The 18952-nt window shown below is 39.9% G+C and overlaps 1 protein-coding gene across 1 annotated transcript in view; it reads right to left on the reverse strand.

Moving 5' to 3' along the window:
- The window catches only part of NHLRC2 (NHL repeat containing 2), a 49291-nt gene that overhangs the window by 13788 nt on the left and 16551 nt on the right, over positions 1–18952 (reverse strand). Inside the window, exons 3-5 of the mRNA XM_038758616.1 lie at positions 17963–18418; positions 13406–13527; positions 11132–11261 (exon numbers count right to left, since the gene is read on the reverse strand). Coding sequence (XP_038614544.1) covers positions 11132–11261; positions 13406–13527; positions 17963–18418 — 708 coding nt within the window. The remainder of the gene's footprint in view (positions 1–11131; positions 11262–13405; positions 13528–17962; positions 18419–18952) is intronic.

Below are 18952 nucleotides of genomic sequence, written 5' to 3' on the forward strand. Positions count from 1 at the left end.
TAGGATCCCTTGGCCTCCCCTGCAGCACTCTATGGGGCCTTCCTGAGGGACCCCAGCCCAACTGCTGGGCAGGAAACTTGGGGCCAGACTCACTAATGACGGACAACTCAAATGGGATATGTCCAACAGTAGGTTAAAAAACAAAAGGCAACTCGATATTTTTCTCTGTCACCACAGAACCAATAAAATAATTAAATTCTGCATATTACTACCAAGGACCTACACACATGTTGTTAGAAATGCCACTAAATAACCTCGATCATATTGTGAATGGTTATTTTCCCACTTCCGGTAAATTACGTCTATTTCATAACTGAAAACAATGGCAGGATCTGAAGTTGTACCTTTGTCAACAGAAAATTATGTCTTCAACTATACCAGTATTCCCAAACACTGAGGAAAAAGGCAAAATGTATAATATTAAAGCAATATACCTTATCAGTCCATGAAAGGCTATGACAAAAATACATTCTTTCATTTTTAAGTGTTGAGAAATGTTTAAGTGAAAACAGAAAGCAAGGTGATAATGGAGTATTGTAAAAAATCATGATTTGTAAAATGGCTAAGAAAGAAGTTTATTTTCCTATGGCTAGATATTTTGGAAAATCCAAACTGTATTAAGCGGACTTAGTCACAAGGAGTTTAAAAATTCATTAAAGAACTGTTACCATATTTACTTGTATAACTGTCCCATATTTGGGGAGAATCTTTGCAATTCCAAAATAGGGAAAGGGCTATGAGGTGTAAATTAGGTCTAGCAATAAAGGCAGCATGCGAAAAAGAAGGAAAAACGGTAGCGAGAAGGAGGGGAGAAGAAAGAGAAAAAGAGGGTACTTACCTCTATTGCATCCTCCAAATTTTGTATACAACAGGCACTCAAAGAATTATGAAAACTCCCCCTTCTCCTCTTTCTACTCTGGTAAGCCCAGGCACAAAAACAGAAACTTTTGCCAGCGAGCCTGTATCCTAGGCATTCTGACCCTATGCCCCTTCCTATCCTGGGTTGCCTGTCACTGCTTATAAATGTAATCATTTATTCCCTGAAAAATCAGGAGGGGGTTGGACGTTCTGCAGTGGAAGCAATTATGCAAGCAATTATGGTATTTTAAAATTTCCCCAGAATAAATACTACATTCCAATCTAAATAAGGAATTCCTTTAGTCTATTACAATTTATCCTCATTTGGATAAGTTTACACTTAGCTGTGCGATGCTGCCTGGAGTATTAACAAAATATGTTTGGTCTTAAAAATGTGATACACACATGAATATAAACATGGGCTCAAAACAAACTATAGCTTTTGATGTGCTGCCCAATTTTTACACTATATCAAAGGAAATTCTTCTTTGGGGTTCCCCTACCATCTTAGAACTTAAAGTATTACCATTTATCGATCAATCCATTGTTCTTAATGAACGCTTACTGTGTGCAAGGCACTGTACTAATCGCTTGGAGGAGTGCAATATAACAAAGTTGGAAGGCACAATCCCTGCCCACAATGAGCTTACAGTCTAGTCCTTAAAAGACTCATGACACAACTCAAATATAAGGGATTCACTTTGGAATTTACCAATACTTCCCAGAGAGTTAGAAGGATTTTTTCTGGATAACATGAATAACATGAATTTTCACATTTAATTCACCATACTTTCATTATCCACTCCAGAGTTGCCATACTGCTAATCAAGTCATGAATAACATAACTATGTCTATTACATGGCAGATTTGAATAATTTCAAACTAGTGTCAAAAAACCCCCAACAAACTAGTCTAAGGCCTCCATCATCTGGGAAAGGCCAGGAAGGCCAGACAAGATTGGAGGACACTCCCTTAAAAAAAAGGGGTGAGAAGAAAGTGAAAATGACAGAGGAACCAGCTAGGGAACTTTGGAGAGGAAGGGTAAGAAAACTCAGTTACGGCTAGCTGAAGCTAGCTTCATTAAAATATGAAGTTAGTAAAAGACCTTCCCTGACTAAATCCTTCTTTCCTCTTCTCCCTCTCCCTTCTGTGTCATCCTTACTTTCTCCCTTTGTTCATCCCCCACTCCAGCCCTACAGCACTTATGTACATAACGGCTTAGTGGATAGAGCATGGCCCTGGGAGTCAGAAGGACTGGGTAATAATCCTGGCTCTGCCACATGTCTGCTGCATGACCTTGGGCAAGAAACTTAACTTCTCGGGGCCTCAGAGAAATAGGGATTAAGACACTGAGCCCCATGTGGGAAAAGCACTGTGTCCAACCTGATTACCTTGTATGTACCCCAGTGCTTAGAATAGTGCTTGGCACATAGTAAGCACTTAGCAAGTACCACTTATTTCTAGTAATGTCTGTCTCCCCCTCTGGACTGTCAGCTCATTGTGAGCAGGGAACATGTCTGTTATATTGTTCTTTTCAAAGTGCTCAGTACAGTGCTCTGCACGCAGCAAGCACTCAAAATGATTGGCTGACCTAAGGATACTGGGTTCTTGAGCCCCTTGCCTATGGAGAGATAAGGTTTGGTTGAATGAGGATTTAAATTAGGCTTCAGAAATCTGGTCATGAATACTGGCAGGACCTTATTCCTGAAAGGTTGGTTGTAAGCAGATAAGCAGCATGGTTTAGTGGTTACAGCCCATGCCTGGGAGTCAGAAGGGAGTAGGTTCTAATCCCGGCTCCGCCACTTGTCTGTTGTGGCACTCTGGCTAAGTCACTTCACTTCTCTGTGCCTCAGTTACCTCATCTGTAAAATGGGGATTAGGATTGTGAGCCCTATGTAGGACACAGGTTGTGTCCAACCTGAGTATCTTGGATGTACCCTAGTGCTTAGAACAGTGCCTGGCACGTAGTAAGCACTTAACTAATGCCGTAAAAAAGTAAGGCCTTAGTTTTATGATTTCAACTAAAATAATTCCCATTCCCAACCCACAGTAATCTATACAAAACCAAATGTGTTTATATTGAAAGGATAAAGGGCTTGACGATGCACCCTGGTTTTAAATCTATGGTTCCAGGAAGTCTAGTATCACAAAAGAAAAGCTTAAATCACTAAGCCAGTCCCGTGGTAGGTTGAAGTTTGAAACAATTTCAACCAAATACTGTCTTTCGAACTTTTCAAACTTAGATTCTTTTCCCTGGAAATGCTAAACTTAATACAACTGCTTTTCACTTTGCATGGTTTCAAAGTATAGAATGCCTTAGAAAAATGACTCAGAATTGCTGGGACTAGGATCAGCCCTGCTTTAAACCATAGTAGTAAAAAGGCTTAAAAGCATTTATTTATGTAGTTCCCTCTACAAGTAGCCACTTAACTTTGTAATCATTTGTAACGAAACATATGCGGTTAAGAAGCACAAAAAAGAATCAATAACCTGGAGTTCTGGCCAAGTGTTCCTATTCAATTTGGAAAAATAACATCAGATATGTCAGCGAAAGAAATATGGAATTTTAAATAACACTTAGATTTGATCATTTTTATGATCAAATTAAACACAGCTTCCTACCTGGAAATTTCGACACAGGGACAAATAAAACTAAAGAGCAATAATCCACACTTCAGCAACACATGTGATGCTAATGCTTGCAACCTGTTTGTGCCTTTCTCCCTAGCCTGCCACCCCTGGGGTGAAAACCCCTGCTGCTGGAGTGGGCTGGCAAGAGCTGCGGTTGCGGCCACTTCTGTCCGGGCCCAGGGATCTGTCAATCAGTGGGGTGGCTGACTTCTACCCCCAAGCACCACTGATGGGTGAAGCCTTGTGCTGCTGGAATGGACAGAAATCTGCCTGCCCAACTATATTTGGAGCCATCTGAAGATTATTCCCTCCCAACAGTTATATGCTGCTGATTTTGTTACTGTTGCTGAATTGTTTTTGTTAAGTGTTTTATTATTTCTTTCCCTCTGGGTCTGTTGTCAATTTTCCCCTCCCCCTTTTAGATTAGGAGCCCTCATGGACCACAAACAGTATCTGAATCATAACCGGGTGCCTTCCTCTAGTGCTCTGTACAAAGTGAACACTTAACAAATGTCTTACTCCACGGTGGGTGGGAACTGTAAGTTTGCAAAGCACCTTTGGGACGGACTCACACATAGTTAAACTGCACCATTAGTGACATCACCTTGGAATAGGGAGATAATTTCTTGAGAAAAACACAAAAGGATAACTTCTTCTAAGAAGATAACATGTCCACCAACTCTGTTATTTTGTACACCCCCAAGCACTTAGCACAATGCTCTACCCACAGTAAGTGCTCAATAAATACTACTGATAATTTTGTAAGCCAAAGCATACTAGATGTTCCTGCATGAGGCAAGGGTGGTGCTTTAAAATTCCACTTTTGAGAAATTTCTTGTTGGTCCCAGATTAGGAGGAAGCAAGTCTTATATTAAGTGTGACTAGGGACGGAACCATGTGGACAAAACTGTTGGTTTGGGAGCCGAAATTACCTTAGATGCTGGAATTCTGTCAGCACATCACCTGAGATACAAATAGCATTTCCACCTTTTTCACATCCCAGATTGGGATTACTCGACCTCTTCTATCCTTCCCGTTCCTACCATCGGAGGACCAGAGTTCAGACAGGATGGTGAGAGTACATTACATTTTAACAGGCTGATCAGAAGGCACACCTGAAAATACGGTCTCAGGACAAATCTGTCCTGCTCGCGTGAACAGAGCATGTTTTTGGATCGAGTTGTGCTAAATTGTCACAAACAATACTAGCAGCCAATCCACATCTTGTTAGGTGGGCAAGTAGCCAGGCCATGTTTAGATCATTAAGAAACACTTCCATAAACTCTTTTTAATCTGGAATTGGGCTCCCTCACAGACACAAATGTTATAAATTTACCTTCTGTTTCCTTGGGTGCCTGTTCAATTCAAAAAAAGTTGTATAATTAGAATTTTGGTGAGTCAAAACTATTAGCTTCTCTGTCAAGTGAAGGGAGTATAGTCAGTTCTCATAACACAGAAGTTACATTCTTGAAGAATCATGTATTAAAGACAGCTTGTTCTGTGGTATATGTGTCTTGCTGACATGCATATGCAGAACCACTGAATTCCATCCAGGCAGACACATGTTGTTGGGAATATGTTCCCTACTTTCCCAAGACTTAATAATAATAATAATAATAATGATGATGGTATTTGTTAAGCGCTTACTATGTGCAAAGCACTGTTCTAAGCACTAAGGGGATACAAGGAGATCAGGTTGTCCCATGTGGGGTTCACAATCTTAATCCCCATTTTACAGATGAGGTAACTGAGGCACAGAGAAGTTAAGTGACTTGCCCAAAGTCATACAGCTGACAATTGGCAGAGCCGGAATTTGAGCCCCTGACCTCTGACTCCAAAGCCCGTGCTTTTTCCACTGAGCCAAGCTGCTTCTCTATCCAAGACTTCTATCCAAGCCTACTGAAAACATCCATTACAAAAGAACTGACTGTACTTTATCACTTCAAATTTCTTATTTACCATTATTACTGAAGATGTTAACCAAAAAACCAGGATCTCCAATTAATGTCAGGGATTAAAAATGCTGGTCCAGAATATGGATAAATTACTGCTTCCTGAGTTAAACTGGTGCTTGGGAATGTTCCATGAAGGCAGTTCTTAAATACTATTTGAATATCATACACTGTCATTTTGATCACTGGAGTTTAAGGGCTGCCATTTCATTGGTTGGGAAGAGCTAATAATATACAAAGTGCCTGCTTACACCTTCCCAGAGATAGTCCTTGAGATCGAAGGAATCCTAGGCTGTATGTTTTCAACTTGCCCTGAAATTATTTAGTGCTGTCTTGAAATTATTCTAATAACTGTAAATATCTGAATTTTCTTTAGCATCATGTCAAGAAAATAAAGGAAATTAAATGAAAATGCTTACACAAAACATGGTAATTAGTGCCAACTATTTCTTTTCAGCATGGGAACAAACTTAGGGAGGGAATGTCAGGAGTGGTAAGGGCTGGAAAAAAGGAGAGGAAGGAGAGTCCTCAGTGGACTCTAAGGCCAAACCCATTGGACCCCAACACCTAAAGAGGATGAGTCATCACTTGCTTCACCCATACCTGGTCTGTCCAGGCAGCCTGGGGATTGAGGCGGTGACCACATTCTGCAACCCAAAGGTCTGGACAGTCTCCGTAGCTGCAGCCCATGAACAACAACGAAGAATACTTTTATAAAAGCAAACTATGCTATTCAAAACTGGATTTTGGAACCTAGAGCACAAAGTTGTATCACTTTGCAAGAGTTAGGGTTCTTGTTCCTTCCAGCAAGAATGCTGTTATCAAGAACATTTCACACTTAGATCAGCAATGCACTTGAGTGCTTGCTTTCAACAGCTTTCAATTAAAAATAGAAAAGGACAATTTAGAAGGCTGAAAAATAGTGGCAGGGGACATTTTAAAGCTACAAGACCCTTTAATTAGAACAAAGAATTATTCATTCATTCAATCGTATTTATTGAGCGCTTACTGTGTGCAGAGCACTGTACTAAGTGCTTGGGAAGTACAAGTAGACTATGTACTTAGAAACCCTGACTATGTAAAATTAACTAATAAAAATTATGAAGATTCAGCCAAATTTTGTAACATATACGCAAAAGAGCTCTCAATTCAGACACTAAATGCTCTAGATTAAAATGAGTCCTTTTACTACAATGCTCAAATATAAATGAAGGTTAAGACTGCCTTCTCTGATCTGGCAATAAAATGGATACCTTATACCATACCACTATATGGACTTTGTTTCTCCAAACAAAAAAACTACATGTAACACAAAAATAAGATACACATCTCAGTTAGCTCATACAGATACATGTTATTAAATAATCTGGATCAAAGGATATAACTTTTCTTGAAGAATTACAAAACGAACTGGAAATAGAAGGCAAATTTAAGATGCAACCTTTGACGTCAAGACTTCTGAAAGGTCATTAAAAAGCTAATATTCTAAGGCTCAACTATGAGCCAAACTGACTTCAACTATGAGCAGAGGTATGAATTCCACTACCTGGGTTTGTCTCCAAGGCTTCCCACTCCTCCTCCTCCTCCCTTGTTAACTCCATCTGCCCGTATCTAATAATAATAATAATGATGGCATTTGTTAAGCACTTACTATGTGCAAAGCACTGTTCTAAGTGCTGGGGGGGATACAAGGTGATCAGGTTGTCCCTCGTGGGGCTCACAGTCTTAATCCCCATTATACAGATGAGGTAACAGGCTCAGAGAAGTTGTGACTTGTCCAAGGTCACACAGCAGATGTGGTGGAGTCGGCATTCGAACCCATGACCTCTGACTCCAAAGCCCGTGCTCTTTCCACTCAGCCATGCTGCTCTATTGTCTCTAAAATTTGAACACATTTAAGTGGAACTCAGTAATGATGACTGTGGCATTTGTTAAGCACTTACTATGTGCCAAGCACTCTACTAATCACTGGAGTAGATATCAATCAAATTTGACACAATCCTTGTCCCATATGAGACTCACAACCTAAGGAAAAGGTATTAAATTTCCATTTTTATAGATGAAGGTGTTGAGGAAATCAGAAGTGAAATGACTGGCCCAAGGTCACAAAACTGGCAACGGTGGAGGTGGGATTAGGACCCAGGTTCTTTCCCATGCCACCGTAGTATTTTATGGTATTTTCATGGAAATGAAATTGCAACATGTATTTCCGAAGCAGACAACCAGTCTACTCTATTATGAATTATTAGAATAATATATGAAATTTAAATACTCAGATCTTATACTTTTAGATTTGAGGTCATATAAATATTGTCAACCTTTCATCTAGGTAGAATATGGATTAAAAGGCCAAAGAAGGTTAATGGGCTATGAGACTGTTATCCACTCAATCCACAGTTCAAATTCAATCCAAACTGGCAATGACTCCAATGACATTGTAGATTGGCACTCATTACTGACCTATAGGACATGAATCTCCCAAATTAGAGAATTGTAGATAAGAGGCAGACAAGTGGAGTCAGCACGGTCTTGAAGAAGTACATTAGACTAAAATATAATAAGCACTAAAAAAAATGCATTTTTAAAATGGCAAAAAAGCAAAGAAGGTACTATGCTTGAGGTAAAAAAACAAACAGTATTACACTAAATGAATGGGCAACTGGTAACTAATGCACATTTTAGTTTGCTGTGAAGTTTTGATCATATTTACAAAGGTACATTAAAACCAGAATGGGGCACCTGCATCATGGCAACCTTAAATCACCAATGTTGAGTTCCCACTGTTCAACTGTCACCTAGTTTTTTCACGTTTGATAGTTCAAGTATAAAGTCATTAAAAATGAATATACACAGGCAAAATATAAAATTAGACAACTTGGAAGTGTAAAATTGATGTTTCAATTAAAAAACCCCACAGCATAATAGAAGTTTTCCTTCAATATCACTGATTGACAAAAAGAAACATTTCACTAGAAGTTTTCCCCCATATTAACTGTGCCAGTGACAGAAATGCCAAATTACTCAAAATTATTTGGGAAAAAGAATGCCACAATTGGAATGCTCAAAAAATACTTACTTGAAATATCTAATGAGCTAAACACAATCACTATGAGAAATGCCAGACGTTCTACAGTAAACTGTAAACTTATGAGCAGGAACTGTGTCTGCTAATTCTGAAGTATTGTACTTTCCCAAGCTCTGCACATAGAAAGTGCTCGATAAGTACCATTAATTGATTGAGTGATAATTAACACAGTATTCAAAATAAAATAAAATCAAGTTTTGGTATCGCACCCATTTCAGCACCATTCATTTGCAAGCAAAATGACTGAAAATAATCTCAAGCATTAAGTAAGTACACTGCCTTGTTGTTTACGGATTCATTCCTCTATCAAGTTGTGCCTAGATAAAGAATCTTAACATTTCAATCTGTTTGCCTTCTAAGAATACAATGTGTGCTGCACATAAACTATACTAAAATATACTATATACTAAAAAAATGCATTTTTAAAACAGCAAAAAAAGCAGCATGGCTCATTGAGAAGCAGTGTGGCTCAGAGGAAAGAGCACGGGCTTTGGAGTCAGAGGTCACGGGTTCAAACCCCGGCTCTGCCAATTGTCAGCTGTGTGACTTTGGGCAAGGCACTTAACTTTTCTGTGCCTCAGTTACCACATCTGTAAAATGTGGATTAAGACTGTGGGACAACCTGATCACCTTGTAACCTCCCCAGTGCTTAAAACAGTGCTTTGCACATAGTAAGCGCTTAATAAATGCCATTACTATTATTATTATCATCATCATTATAAACTGAATTTTAGCAACCTGGCTGGATCAAGGAATTATGTGGGACAAATTGAGTAGAACAGTATAATTTTGTTATAGAGAGAGGGACACCTTTAGAAAAAAACTTCTCATTTATACAAATTGGATCTAGATCCCGCAAATAGTCTCTTTAGTATAAAAAAAATTTATTACAAAATTAGGTCTATTTTTATTAAAAGGCAATGTTTTCACACATGGAGAACAGAGTCACCTGTCGGTGAAAACAGTACAAAATGACCTCAAAGTTTTATCGACTCCGGCCCTGTGGCTTCTTGTGTATCTTGTTCATGCTGCTGCCACTTGAAGACTGAGTGCAGACCACCTGGCTCAATGAGGGCTGTCATGTAGAGACATGTCTCACTGTGGGCTGGCCAGCCAGGGTTCCTTAATGGCCCCCACTACAACGCCTGAGCTCATTCATTCACTCTATCGGATTTATTTGAGCGCTCACTGTGTGCAGAGCACTGTATTAAGCGCTAGGGAAAGGACAATCCAACAATAAACAGACATATTTCCTGCCCATAACAAGCACAAAATCTAGAGGGGGAGACAGAGGCGCATGGGCTGGTTGGCTAAACCGGGGTGGGAGAAGGGAGCTTGCTTATCTGCGTGGCTGTAGATTATATACAGAACCCAAATGAGAGAGTTGAGGGGGCAGCAAGGGCAGAGAGACTAGTCAAGGCAAACAACTCCTCTTTGCAGTCCGCCATCCGGAAGGATGCTGCCCATCCCAAGGCCTACAGCTGAATTGCTACTGATCCCCCTTGGGAGCAGAACTGGGTGAAGGTTGGAGGGCTGCACTATTTTTGCTGGCGTTTAGAAACGAGTGGCGACTCCATTTCCTCTGCTGGGAAACCTGCCCCTGACTGCCCAGCACCAAGACCCAGAAGGAAATTAAGAACACCACTTCCACTAGGTGCAAGACCCCGAGACATAAGGAAGTCAACTTATAGCTACACCCCCTTTTTGCATGTAATCAACAGGGTTGGTAAAACTGTATTTCCAAGTATACAGTTTTACTTCTCGGCTTCATATTTCCAAAATTACAGTTTCTGTCCAGTTTTTTTTTCTTTAAGCATTGTAGTTGTTAAATGCTTACTATGCTCCAAGCCCTGTACTAAGCATTGGTGTAAGTACATGTTAATTAGGATGAACACTGTCCCTGTCCCTCCTGGGGCTCACCTTCTAAGCAGGAGGGAGAACGGATATTCAACCCCCATATTACAGTTAAGGGAACTAACTGAGGCATGGAGAAGTTAAATGACTTGCTCAAGATCACCCAGCAGGCAATTGGCAGAGCTATAATTAGAACCCAGGACCTCTGACCTCCAGGCCCATGCCCTTGCCACTAGACCATGCTGCTTTTCATAAGTTTCCGACTTATTCAGGGTAGAGTGTCCAGAGAAGAAAGGCAGCCAGCTTTGAACTCCAAGGGGTTGGGGCGGCCGTGGCCACTGCTGTTTAGAGGGATGCTCAGCAGGCAACTTCCTTGGGCCGGAAACTCTGGAGAGCAACAGCAGCAGCCCATCAGTCCATCAGCCCAGAGCAGGGTACCTTGACTGACTTTCACCTATCACAATGCTTGGGTGCACACCTGTCCCTCAAACTTCAAGTGAACTCTAAAGGGGGATGGTACAGACTCCAGAGAGGGCTGTGCAGAAGCCAGAGTAAATGCAGACTGTAAATTCGTTGTGGGCAGGGATTGTGTCTGTTATATTGTACTCTCCCAAACCTTAATACAGTGCTCTGCACACAGTAAGTGCTCAATAAATGCCACTGACTGACAAAAAATAACTTCTGTACTCAAAGAACAATGCCAAGTACAGTGATGTATTTTCCAATTAAAATGAACAAAAGTTGACTATACCTGAAGTTCCAAAAACAACATCCCAAGGTGAACTGATCGGCTGGGCCTCTCCCTTGGCTCCACCTTCTTTGTCTGTACCTTGGACTCCGATGCCGGCCACCGTGCTTACCTGCTCAACTTCCAAGTCAATCTACAGAAAATTCAGTACAAAACAGTCGCATCAGAGAAGGCCCAATGGAACACAGACCCAATACTGATTTTGGCATCACATAATACTAAAGAAAAAACTGATACACCCAGGGATACTGTGTGAACGAGTAAGATCAAGACCTGAATTCCTAACTAGTTTTCCCCCTAATTAACTGGAAACCAACAGTACCTTAGAAATATTATTATCACTACATTTACTTTTATTTTCACCTTCCGATATAACTTCTAAACTAATTATCACTGTAGGCCTGCCAATACTTTGGAAGAAAGTGAGATGCAAAGTTATTTTTAAAATGTTATAGAAGACCGATTACAATTAAATGTATGGAATTCATCTTAGGAAGCAGCAAATACTTTCTTTACACTTTAAGTGGAAACAAAAACAAAAAAATCTATTACAGAAAAAAGTGAGATGAACGACACTACTTTTCTCTTTTTATTTTCACCCTTTAAAATCATGATAATTGTAACTAAGACATTTTCTAAGTGCTAACTATGTGCTAAATGCTGCGGTGAATGCAAGGTTTTGAGATGGGACCCAGTCCCTGCCCCTTTTGGGGGCTCACAATTTAGCTCACCCCTATTTTCAAGACGAGGAAATTGAGGCCCAGAGCAGTTAGAGGCCTTCTCAGGGTCACACAGCAGCCTAGAGACGGAGCCGGGACTTGAACTAGGCCTTCTAGCTCCCAGTTCTGGGCTCTTGATATTTTGGGTAATGTTTCCTGTAACCATTCATTGGTAATGTAATGTAATGGTTCTTCATGTCCTACATCACTTCTATTCAACACCCTCCCCTTGTTTCTCTTTCAAAGAGAAAAGTAGCAGGGATTCCAGGCTGTTAAGGATGGAATGACAGTGACGATTCCTTTCTTTCACATTCCCACGACTGGTTCTGGTATTTGAGTGCCAATTGTGCCCACAGTATTTTACTTGCTGCATGTAAAAAAGACAGTTGCTGCCCTGGAGAAGTTTATAATCTATGGAAGGGAACTTATTAGAGAGAATGGGGACTGAGATAACAATGATTCATTTTTTTTTAATGATATTTGTTAAGCACTTACTATGTGTTAAGCTCTGCTCTAAGTGCTGGGGTAGATAGAAGTTAATCAGGTTGGACAGAGTCCCTATCCCACAAGGGGCTCACAATCTAAGTAGAAGGGAAAACAGGTACTAAACCCACATTTTGCAGTTGAGGAAACTGAGGCACAGAGAAGTTAAGTGACTTGCCCAAGGTCACACAGCAAGCAGGTGACAGAGCTGGGATTAGAACCCAGGTCCTCTGACTCCCAGGCCCACTAGGCCATGCTTCTTCAGCATGATAATAATCAAACATACCACATTATGGCAATAGGAGGTCTGAGATCATCTATTCACAGAACCCTGCACCAAAGGGTTCTTCAACAGAGATGTTGATAAAGTAGAAAGGGTGGACAAGGAACAGGCATGATCCATTAAGACCAGTGATTTTGCCACAGAGTCAGATTCTACACTTAGGCTTCCCAACACCCTTTCAGGATTTGCCTGCAATGTTCCACAAAGTGGTCATCTCCATTTTTGGGAAATGCTGCTTTAAGAACCAACTACTCTTAGGCTCTATCATGATAACTGAAATTAACAGTATTCCTGCTGGTGGTACCTGTATTTCTCCTCCAGGAGTCAGCGTCTTAAGGAAAATTTTTGTATACTGAATTCCCTGACTAGCATGTTTTGGTAACACCACAGTGATCTTCAAAGCATGATAGAAAGCACCTTTAAAGTGACTTTCCAGAATAAGTGACATTTTAGGCTGTGAACTGTAGTCTCCAAAATGTTGGGTTATACTGCAATATTAACTGCTATTTGGCCATTTAAAAATGACCTTACTGGTCTACTAGTTATACCCTCAGGCACTTCCAAACAGAACACAACTGAAAAAAATCCAATGAATTCCTGAATGTTATATTTTTGTACCCCATTCTACAGTTGAGAAATAGAATTTTCTGAAGAAGTCTTAAATTAAACTTCCACAATGATGTAATTTACAAGGACATTAAAAATTCAACATCCCCTCATAAAACTGCAAATAACCACAACTACAATAAAAAAATAAAATTGGTTAAAATTGATTTAAGCATGGCATATTACCTTTCTAATTAGATGATTCTCTGTATCTGCTACATAAATTATATTATTTTTAATAGCAACACCTTGTGGTGAGTTGAAAGCTGACTCTGAAAATGTTCCATCTTTTTTTCCACTGTTGGGTCCTAAACAGAAAGCAAATCGTCAGGGAAATATATTTTTCCTTTTCTAAAATTAACAGAGCTAAAAGGGGAAAAATTATATTTCACTTATTTTCCAAGTACATGACATTTTGGGGCCCATGGTGTGCATCCTATTTAACTAGCCAAAAAATTATTAAGTGAAACATCTTTTATGAAAAGCAGTTTAAAAATCTGTTCTTTTCTCCAATCAGACCCATAAAAGCCAAGCTTCTAGACTGTCTACTTATACTCATTACTCATTTAAAACATTGGCGCTTCATTATCCTGTCCATTTAATCATTGCCCTGATTCTTCACACTTCCAACGTTTCTCCAAAGAGAGATCAGGTGTCCGCAGAATGTTTCAATTCAAAAGTATAAGGCCATTTCTCCAGAGTTACCCAGTATTCCTAAAGGCCAGTGCAAAATACATCAATGGGCAGGGCTGGGAGTGGAAATGAGATGCTGAGCTCCTAATTATTCTGTTGGAGTGAAATGGCTGCTGAACTGCTCTTCTGGCATCCTTTCTGAGCATCTAAGACACCAGGAACATTTCTGCTGCCAGAGGCTGTTCAAGCTGATGGCCTGAGGGAAGCCTTTCTTTTTGAGTTAGAATACACTTGGTTTGAGAGGAAAAATCAAGAGGAGGAAGGAGGGAGGTTTTTTTTGGTCTTCAGGGTTCTGAAAGGAATCATCTGGAGCCACAAGGAAAGAATTAATGTTATTAACATATAAACCAGAGAGAAATATGAAGACACCATTCAATTCAAGCAGCACAGCCTAGTGGCAAGAGCCTGGGCTTGGGAGTCAGAGGACTTGGGTTCTAATTCCGGCTCTGACACTTATCTGTTGTGTGACTTTGGGCACGTCACTAAATTTCACTGTGCCTCAATTCCCTTATCTGCAAAACGAGGATTAAGACTGTGAGCCCCATGGGGGAGAGGGACTGTGCCCAACCTGATTACCTTGTACCTACCCTAGTGCTTAGAACAGTGCTTGGCCCATAGTAAGCACCTAACAAATACCATAATTAAGTCAATTGGTTTTATCTGTATTTCTCACTACCCTTTCCTTCTCATCCAGTTAAAAAAACAGCAAAAAAACAATTAAATCCACTGCTTTTTTTTTTAGAAAAACATGGTAAATTTTCTTTCAAAGGAATCTCTAAAACAAAAATCTTGACGGATATTCGTGTTCTTATCACTGTCTTGTATTTAAGCACGTATGTTTTAAAAGGAGTGATCTATCTTAGTTCTGACTTTGAAAATCAGTCAGTCCAAGATGACCATTTTCCATTGCTAAATATGAAGAAAGATATTTTTCTTTTCTAAATGCATAAAGCTAATTTAGAAAAAAAAGAGGTATTATTTGGAAGAGATTGGAGTACATGTGTAGGCATCAGAAGTTCTATCCTTTGTCTTTTCTGCCTGCTGAGCACTAAAAAAAAATTAAAACAAACTTTTTTTACTTATGGGTATTAATGGGTAAATACTCAGAGTGCTTTGAAATCACTGGAAGAAAGTTGCTACAGCAGGCACTGTTTTGAAAAGCAGTTTCCACAAAGCAGCACATGGGGAGCATCATGAATCATGAAAATAATTAGAAAAGAAATGTCTAAAAAGGAATCACACTGGAAAAGCTGGGAGGGAGAGGGCTACGCTTCAAAATACTCAAAGCAGCACAAGGAGCAAGCATAAAGAATGATGATTAACTACAGTTAATGTAATGTGCAACTGAAAAACAGGCTGTTATTTTAAGACTACATATTTCTGAAATTCATTTGCACATATGTTGCTGAATTGGATTCTCAAATTAATTTGTTTGCTTGTAGAACAAATTTCTCGGTGACAGTACGGTATTTACATGGAAGGATCAGCCAACAAGATCATCATGTAACAGAATTAAGTAGGATTCACAAAACACAAAGTTTAAGAAATATTTAATGTGATGGCAAAGAGCTTTTAATGATACCTGTTTGGCTTAACCAGTAATGAAAAAGGGTTTGCCATTTTGTTGTTGTAATTCTTTTGGTGGAATTTCAGAGTAAGACTGTAGAAGTTTCTCCCTTTCAAAGAATGACTACTATTTTTTCATATTTTACATCCAACACTGGAGATTGCTAGTGCCTGGGTTACCAAGGACATGGAAGCATTATGATAGTGAATAAAATAATCCTTACATAAAATATTGTTATGATACTAAGGCCTATAATATTTTTGAGAACCACATTATTACGGCTTTTTATCTAGAACCAATGAGGGGATGCCTAACTTATAAAGTTTGTTTTTTTTAATGGAATTTGTTGAGTGCTTTCTATGTGCCTGGCACTGTACTAAGCACTGGGGTAGACACAAGCTAATTAGGTTGTGCACAGTTCATGCTCCACATGGGGCTCACATTCTTAATCCCCAATTTACAGATGAGGTCATGGAGGAACAGAAAAGTTAAGTGACTTGTTCAAGGTCACAAAACAGACAAGTGGTGGAGCCAGGATTAGAATCTAGGTACTTCTGACTCCCAGGCCTGTGCTCTATCCACTAGGCCATGTTGCTTCTCAAGTTTTCTTTGTTGTTGTTTTTTTTAAATAATGATATTTGTTAAATGCTTACTATGTGCCAGACACTGTACTAAGTGGTGGGATAGATACAAGCTAATCATATTGGACATCTTCCATATCCCACAGAGGGCTCACAGAGCAACAAAGGAGAAGTTCAACATCAATTTACTCTGTCTTTATTTCATTTACGAGAAGCAGTGTGGCTCAGTGGAAAGAGCCCGGGCTTGGGAGTCAGAGGTTGTGGGTTCTAATCCCGGCTCTGCCATTTGTCAGCTGGGTGACTTTGGGCAAGTCACTTAATTTCTCTGGGCCTCAGTTACCTCACCTGTAAAATGGGGATTAAGACTGTGAGCCCCATGTGGGACAACCTGATTACCTTGGTATCTATCCCAGTGCTTAGAACAGTGCTTGGCACATAGTAAGCGCTTAACAAATACCATCATCATTATTATTATTGTGTACTATATAAACCGTCTCAGTATAATCCACATTTTAGTATATCATGAGCACTTACACTTGCAGTTACACTAACCTTTGTATACACAGATCAATTTGTGCTTTTATCTAGGAATGCAAAGTTATAATATACCTTCAAGTGAGAGTGCTCAAAATTTAAGATATTCTTCTTGTTAAACCTAGGATGGGCAAAATGAAAATCATGGATTGAACACAGCTCCCATTTTTTGCCTTTGCAGGCTCCTACTTGGCCACCATCTGTTATACTCTGCAACTTGGCATGCTGCAATTCCAAGAACCATGCTGGGAGTTTGAAAATGTAATCATGACCAGGTCCAAGGTCCAGAAGTTGACATGGGTAATAATGCTTAGGCCCATACCACCTCCAGGGGTCTTCCCTGTTAGCCTATAGGCACTTCCAAAAAGGGACTCATTCAACAAAATCATCACCCACCCGTGGTGGACTGACAGTGAATTACAGGGGTGGACCCAATTCTTAACAGCCACAATATATAAAATCCGGAGATATACCATGTGCTTATTGCAGCCAACGACCCCAAAACCCCATCTGACATTATATCCAATCACTGCGGGAAATTCAATTCCTTTTCTCACCTTGCCCTGTTCAGTTCTCTCTCTCTCAGCCCTGTCCTTCTCCTCCAGACTCCTAACTTGGCCTCTCCCTTGCCTGTCCCCCCCCGAAATCCAGATTCATTAAAGACAAAAACAAACGAACAGTGAGGCACTGCCTTTATGGGCAGGGAATGTGTCCGCTTATTGTTATAGCGTACTCTCCGAAGCGCTTAGTACAGTGCTCTGCACACAGTAAGCACTCAAAGAAATACACCAATGAATTATTCAAGATTTGCTAATAAACTCATCTTGCTTTCAGCTCCTGCTGGTTGGTAGCAGCAGTGTGAGCATATTCAGAGGCAGGGAGAGGCATGGGAAGGTCGGCAGCTGCAGAGTTCATCAAGTCCTGGCCCTAGGAAATAGAGATCGGAGCCAGACAGAAAGAAGTAAGAAAGCTGGGCCAAATGGAACTAAGGGCTGGGATCCAGGTTTCCAACCACCGAGAGCAAAGTGAGAGGAGCTGAGGTGTTGGGAATGAAGGAGATGAAATTGGGGTGCTGAGGGTAAGAGAAGCCCCTATGAATTGTGGAGGGAAGGGGAAGAGGGGTAGGGACCTGCAGTCCAATTTTCTGTTACGTGCTCAGCTCAGTCAAATCAGAAATGGGAAAGTAACACATTACATCTAAGTCTTTGCAACCCACAATATGATGGTTCCCAACACATCCACATTTTTGAGGAGCATATATTAATTATGAATCCTGGAAAACATCCATACAAGTTAACACTTTTTTCAGCAGTCTCATTATTTTTAAGCTACAAAAACGAACACAAAATTGGAGTGAACACACCTTACCTCCAATGCTGTACTGGATTTGTCCATTCTTCTTGACCACCAAAATTCTGTGATGTCCAGTGTCGGCTATCACTAGCCTACCAGTTGCCCTGTCTATTGCCACTTTGCCAGGAAATAGCAAGGGAGAGGGTGGCAAAAAGTCTCTATAGAGTTTTATTCCAATTTTATTATCTTTGATCTGTCCTTTATCTTTGTAGTACCTTAGAGCAATTGAAGTAAACAAAAATAATTTCTCTTTGTGTCCCTCTCCAGCCAGAGAAAAAAGCATGTTCCCACGGGGACCAAGAATGACCAAGGTTGGCCAGCAGGACACTTCGAGTGCTTGCCAAAGGCTTGCATCAGCATCGTTGACCACAGGATGGGTGATATTATAGCGAAGAACTGCACTTTTAATATTATCCAGAACTTTTTCATTTGGAAACTTAGCCGAATGGATTCCAACAACAAGAAGGCCATCTGAAAAGGTAAAAATTAACAGTCAAAACACAAGTATGAACCTAATCTCTAAACCCAATCTCTATCATCTTCTTAACAATATAAATTAATAATACTGATTTACAAGTGGTAAATTTTGCTCATTTCTTTTCCTTTTTTTGCTCATATGAAAGCCCTCAATAGTGGCTTTCCTTTTGACAGCAGGGTTGCTGATAAAACTAAGGAATACAAATTGCTATTACCTAATCAGTTCAACATGCCAGCAAGTCAATAGCAGAAACAACTGGATTATTTAAAAGAAAGATACTTGGGCCATTGTGCATGGTTATCTTTTGATTCTCAGCTAGAATTATTAAATAGATAATAATAAATGTATACCATACAATTGGGGGATGTATTTATTTTAGGTTATAATACTTGAGAATATCTATCACCATTAAAGATTTAACTCCAGAAACTTATTTTTTTAAGGATTTCCCCTCTGTAGAAACACATGATGAAGCTCCACTTAAAATGTGTTTTTATAACAACAAAGTGTACCATCAATCTTGGTTA

This window comes from Tachyglossus aculeatus, chromosome 16 (genome assembly GCF_015852505.1).
Source record: "Tachyglossus aculeatus isolate mTacAcu1 chromosome 16, mTacAcu1.pri, whole genome shotgun sequence".
NCBI lineage: Eukaryota > Metazoa > Chordata > Mammalia > Monotremata > Tachyglossidae > Tachyglossus > Tachyglossus aculeatus.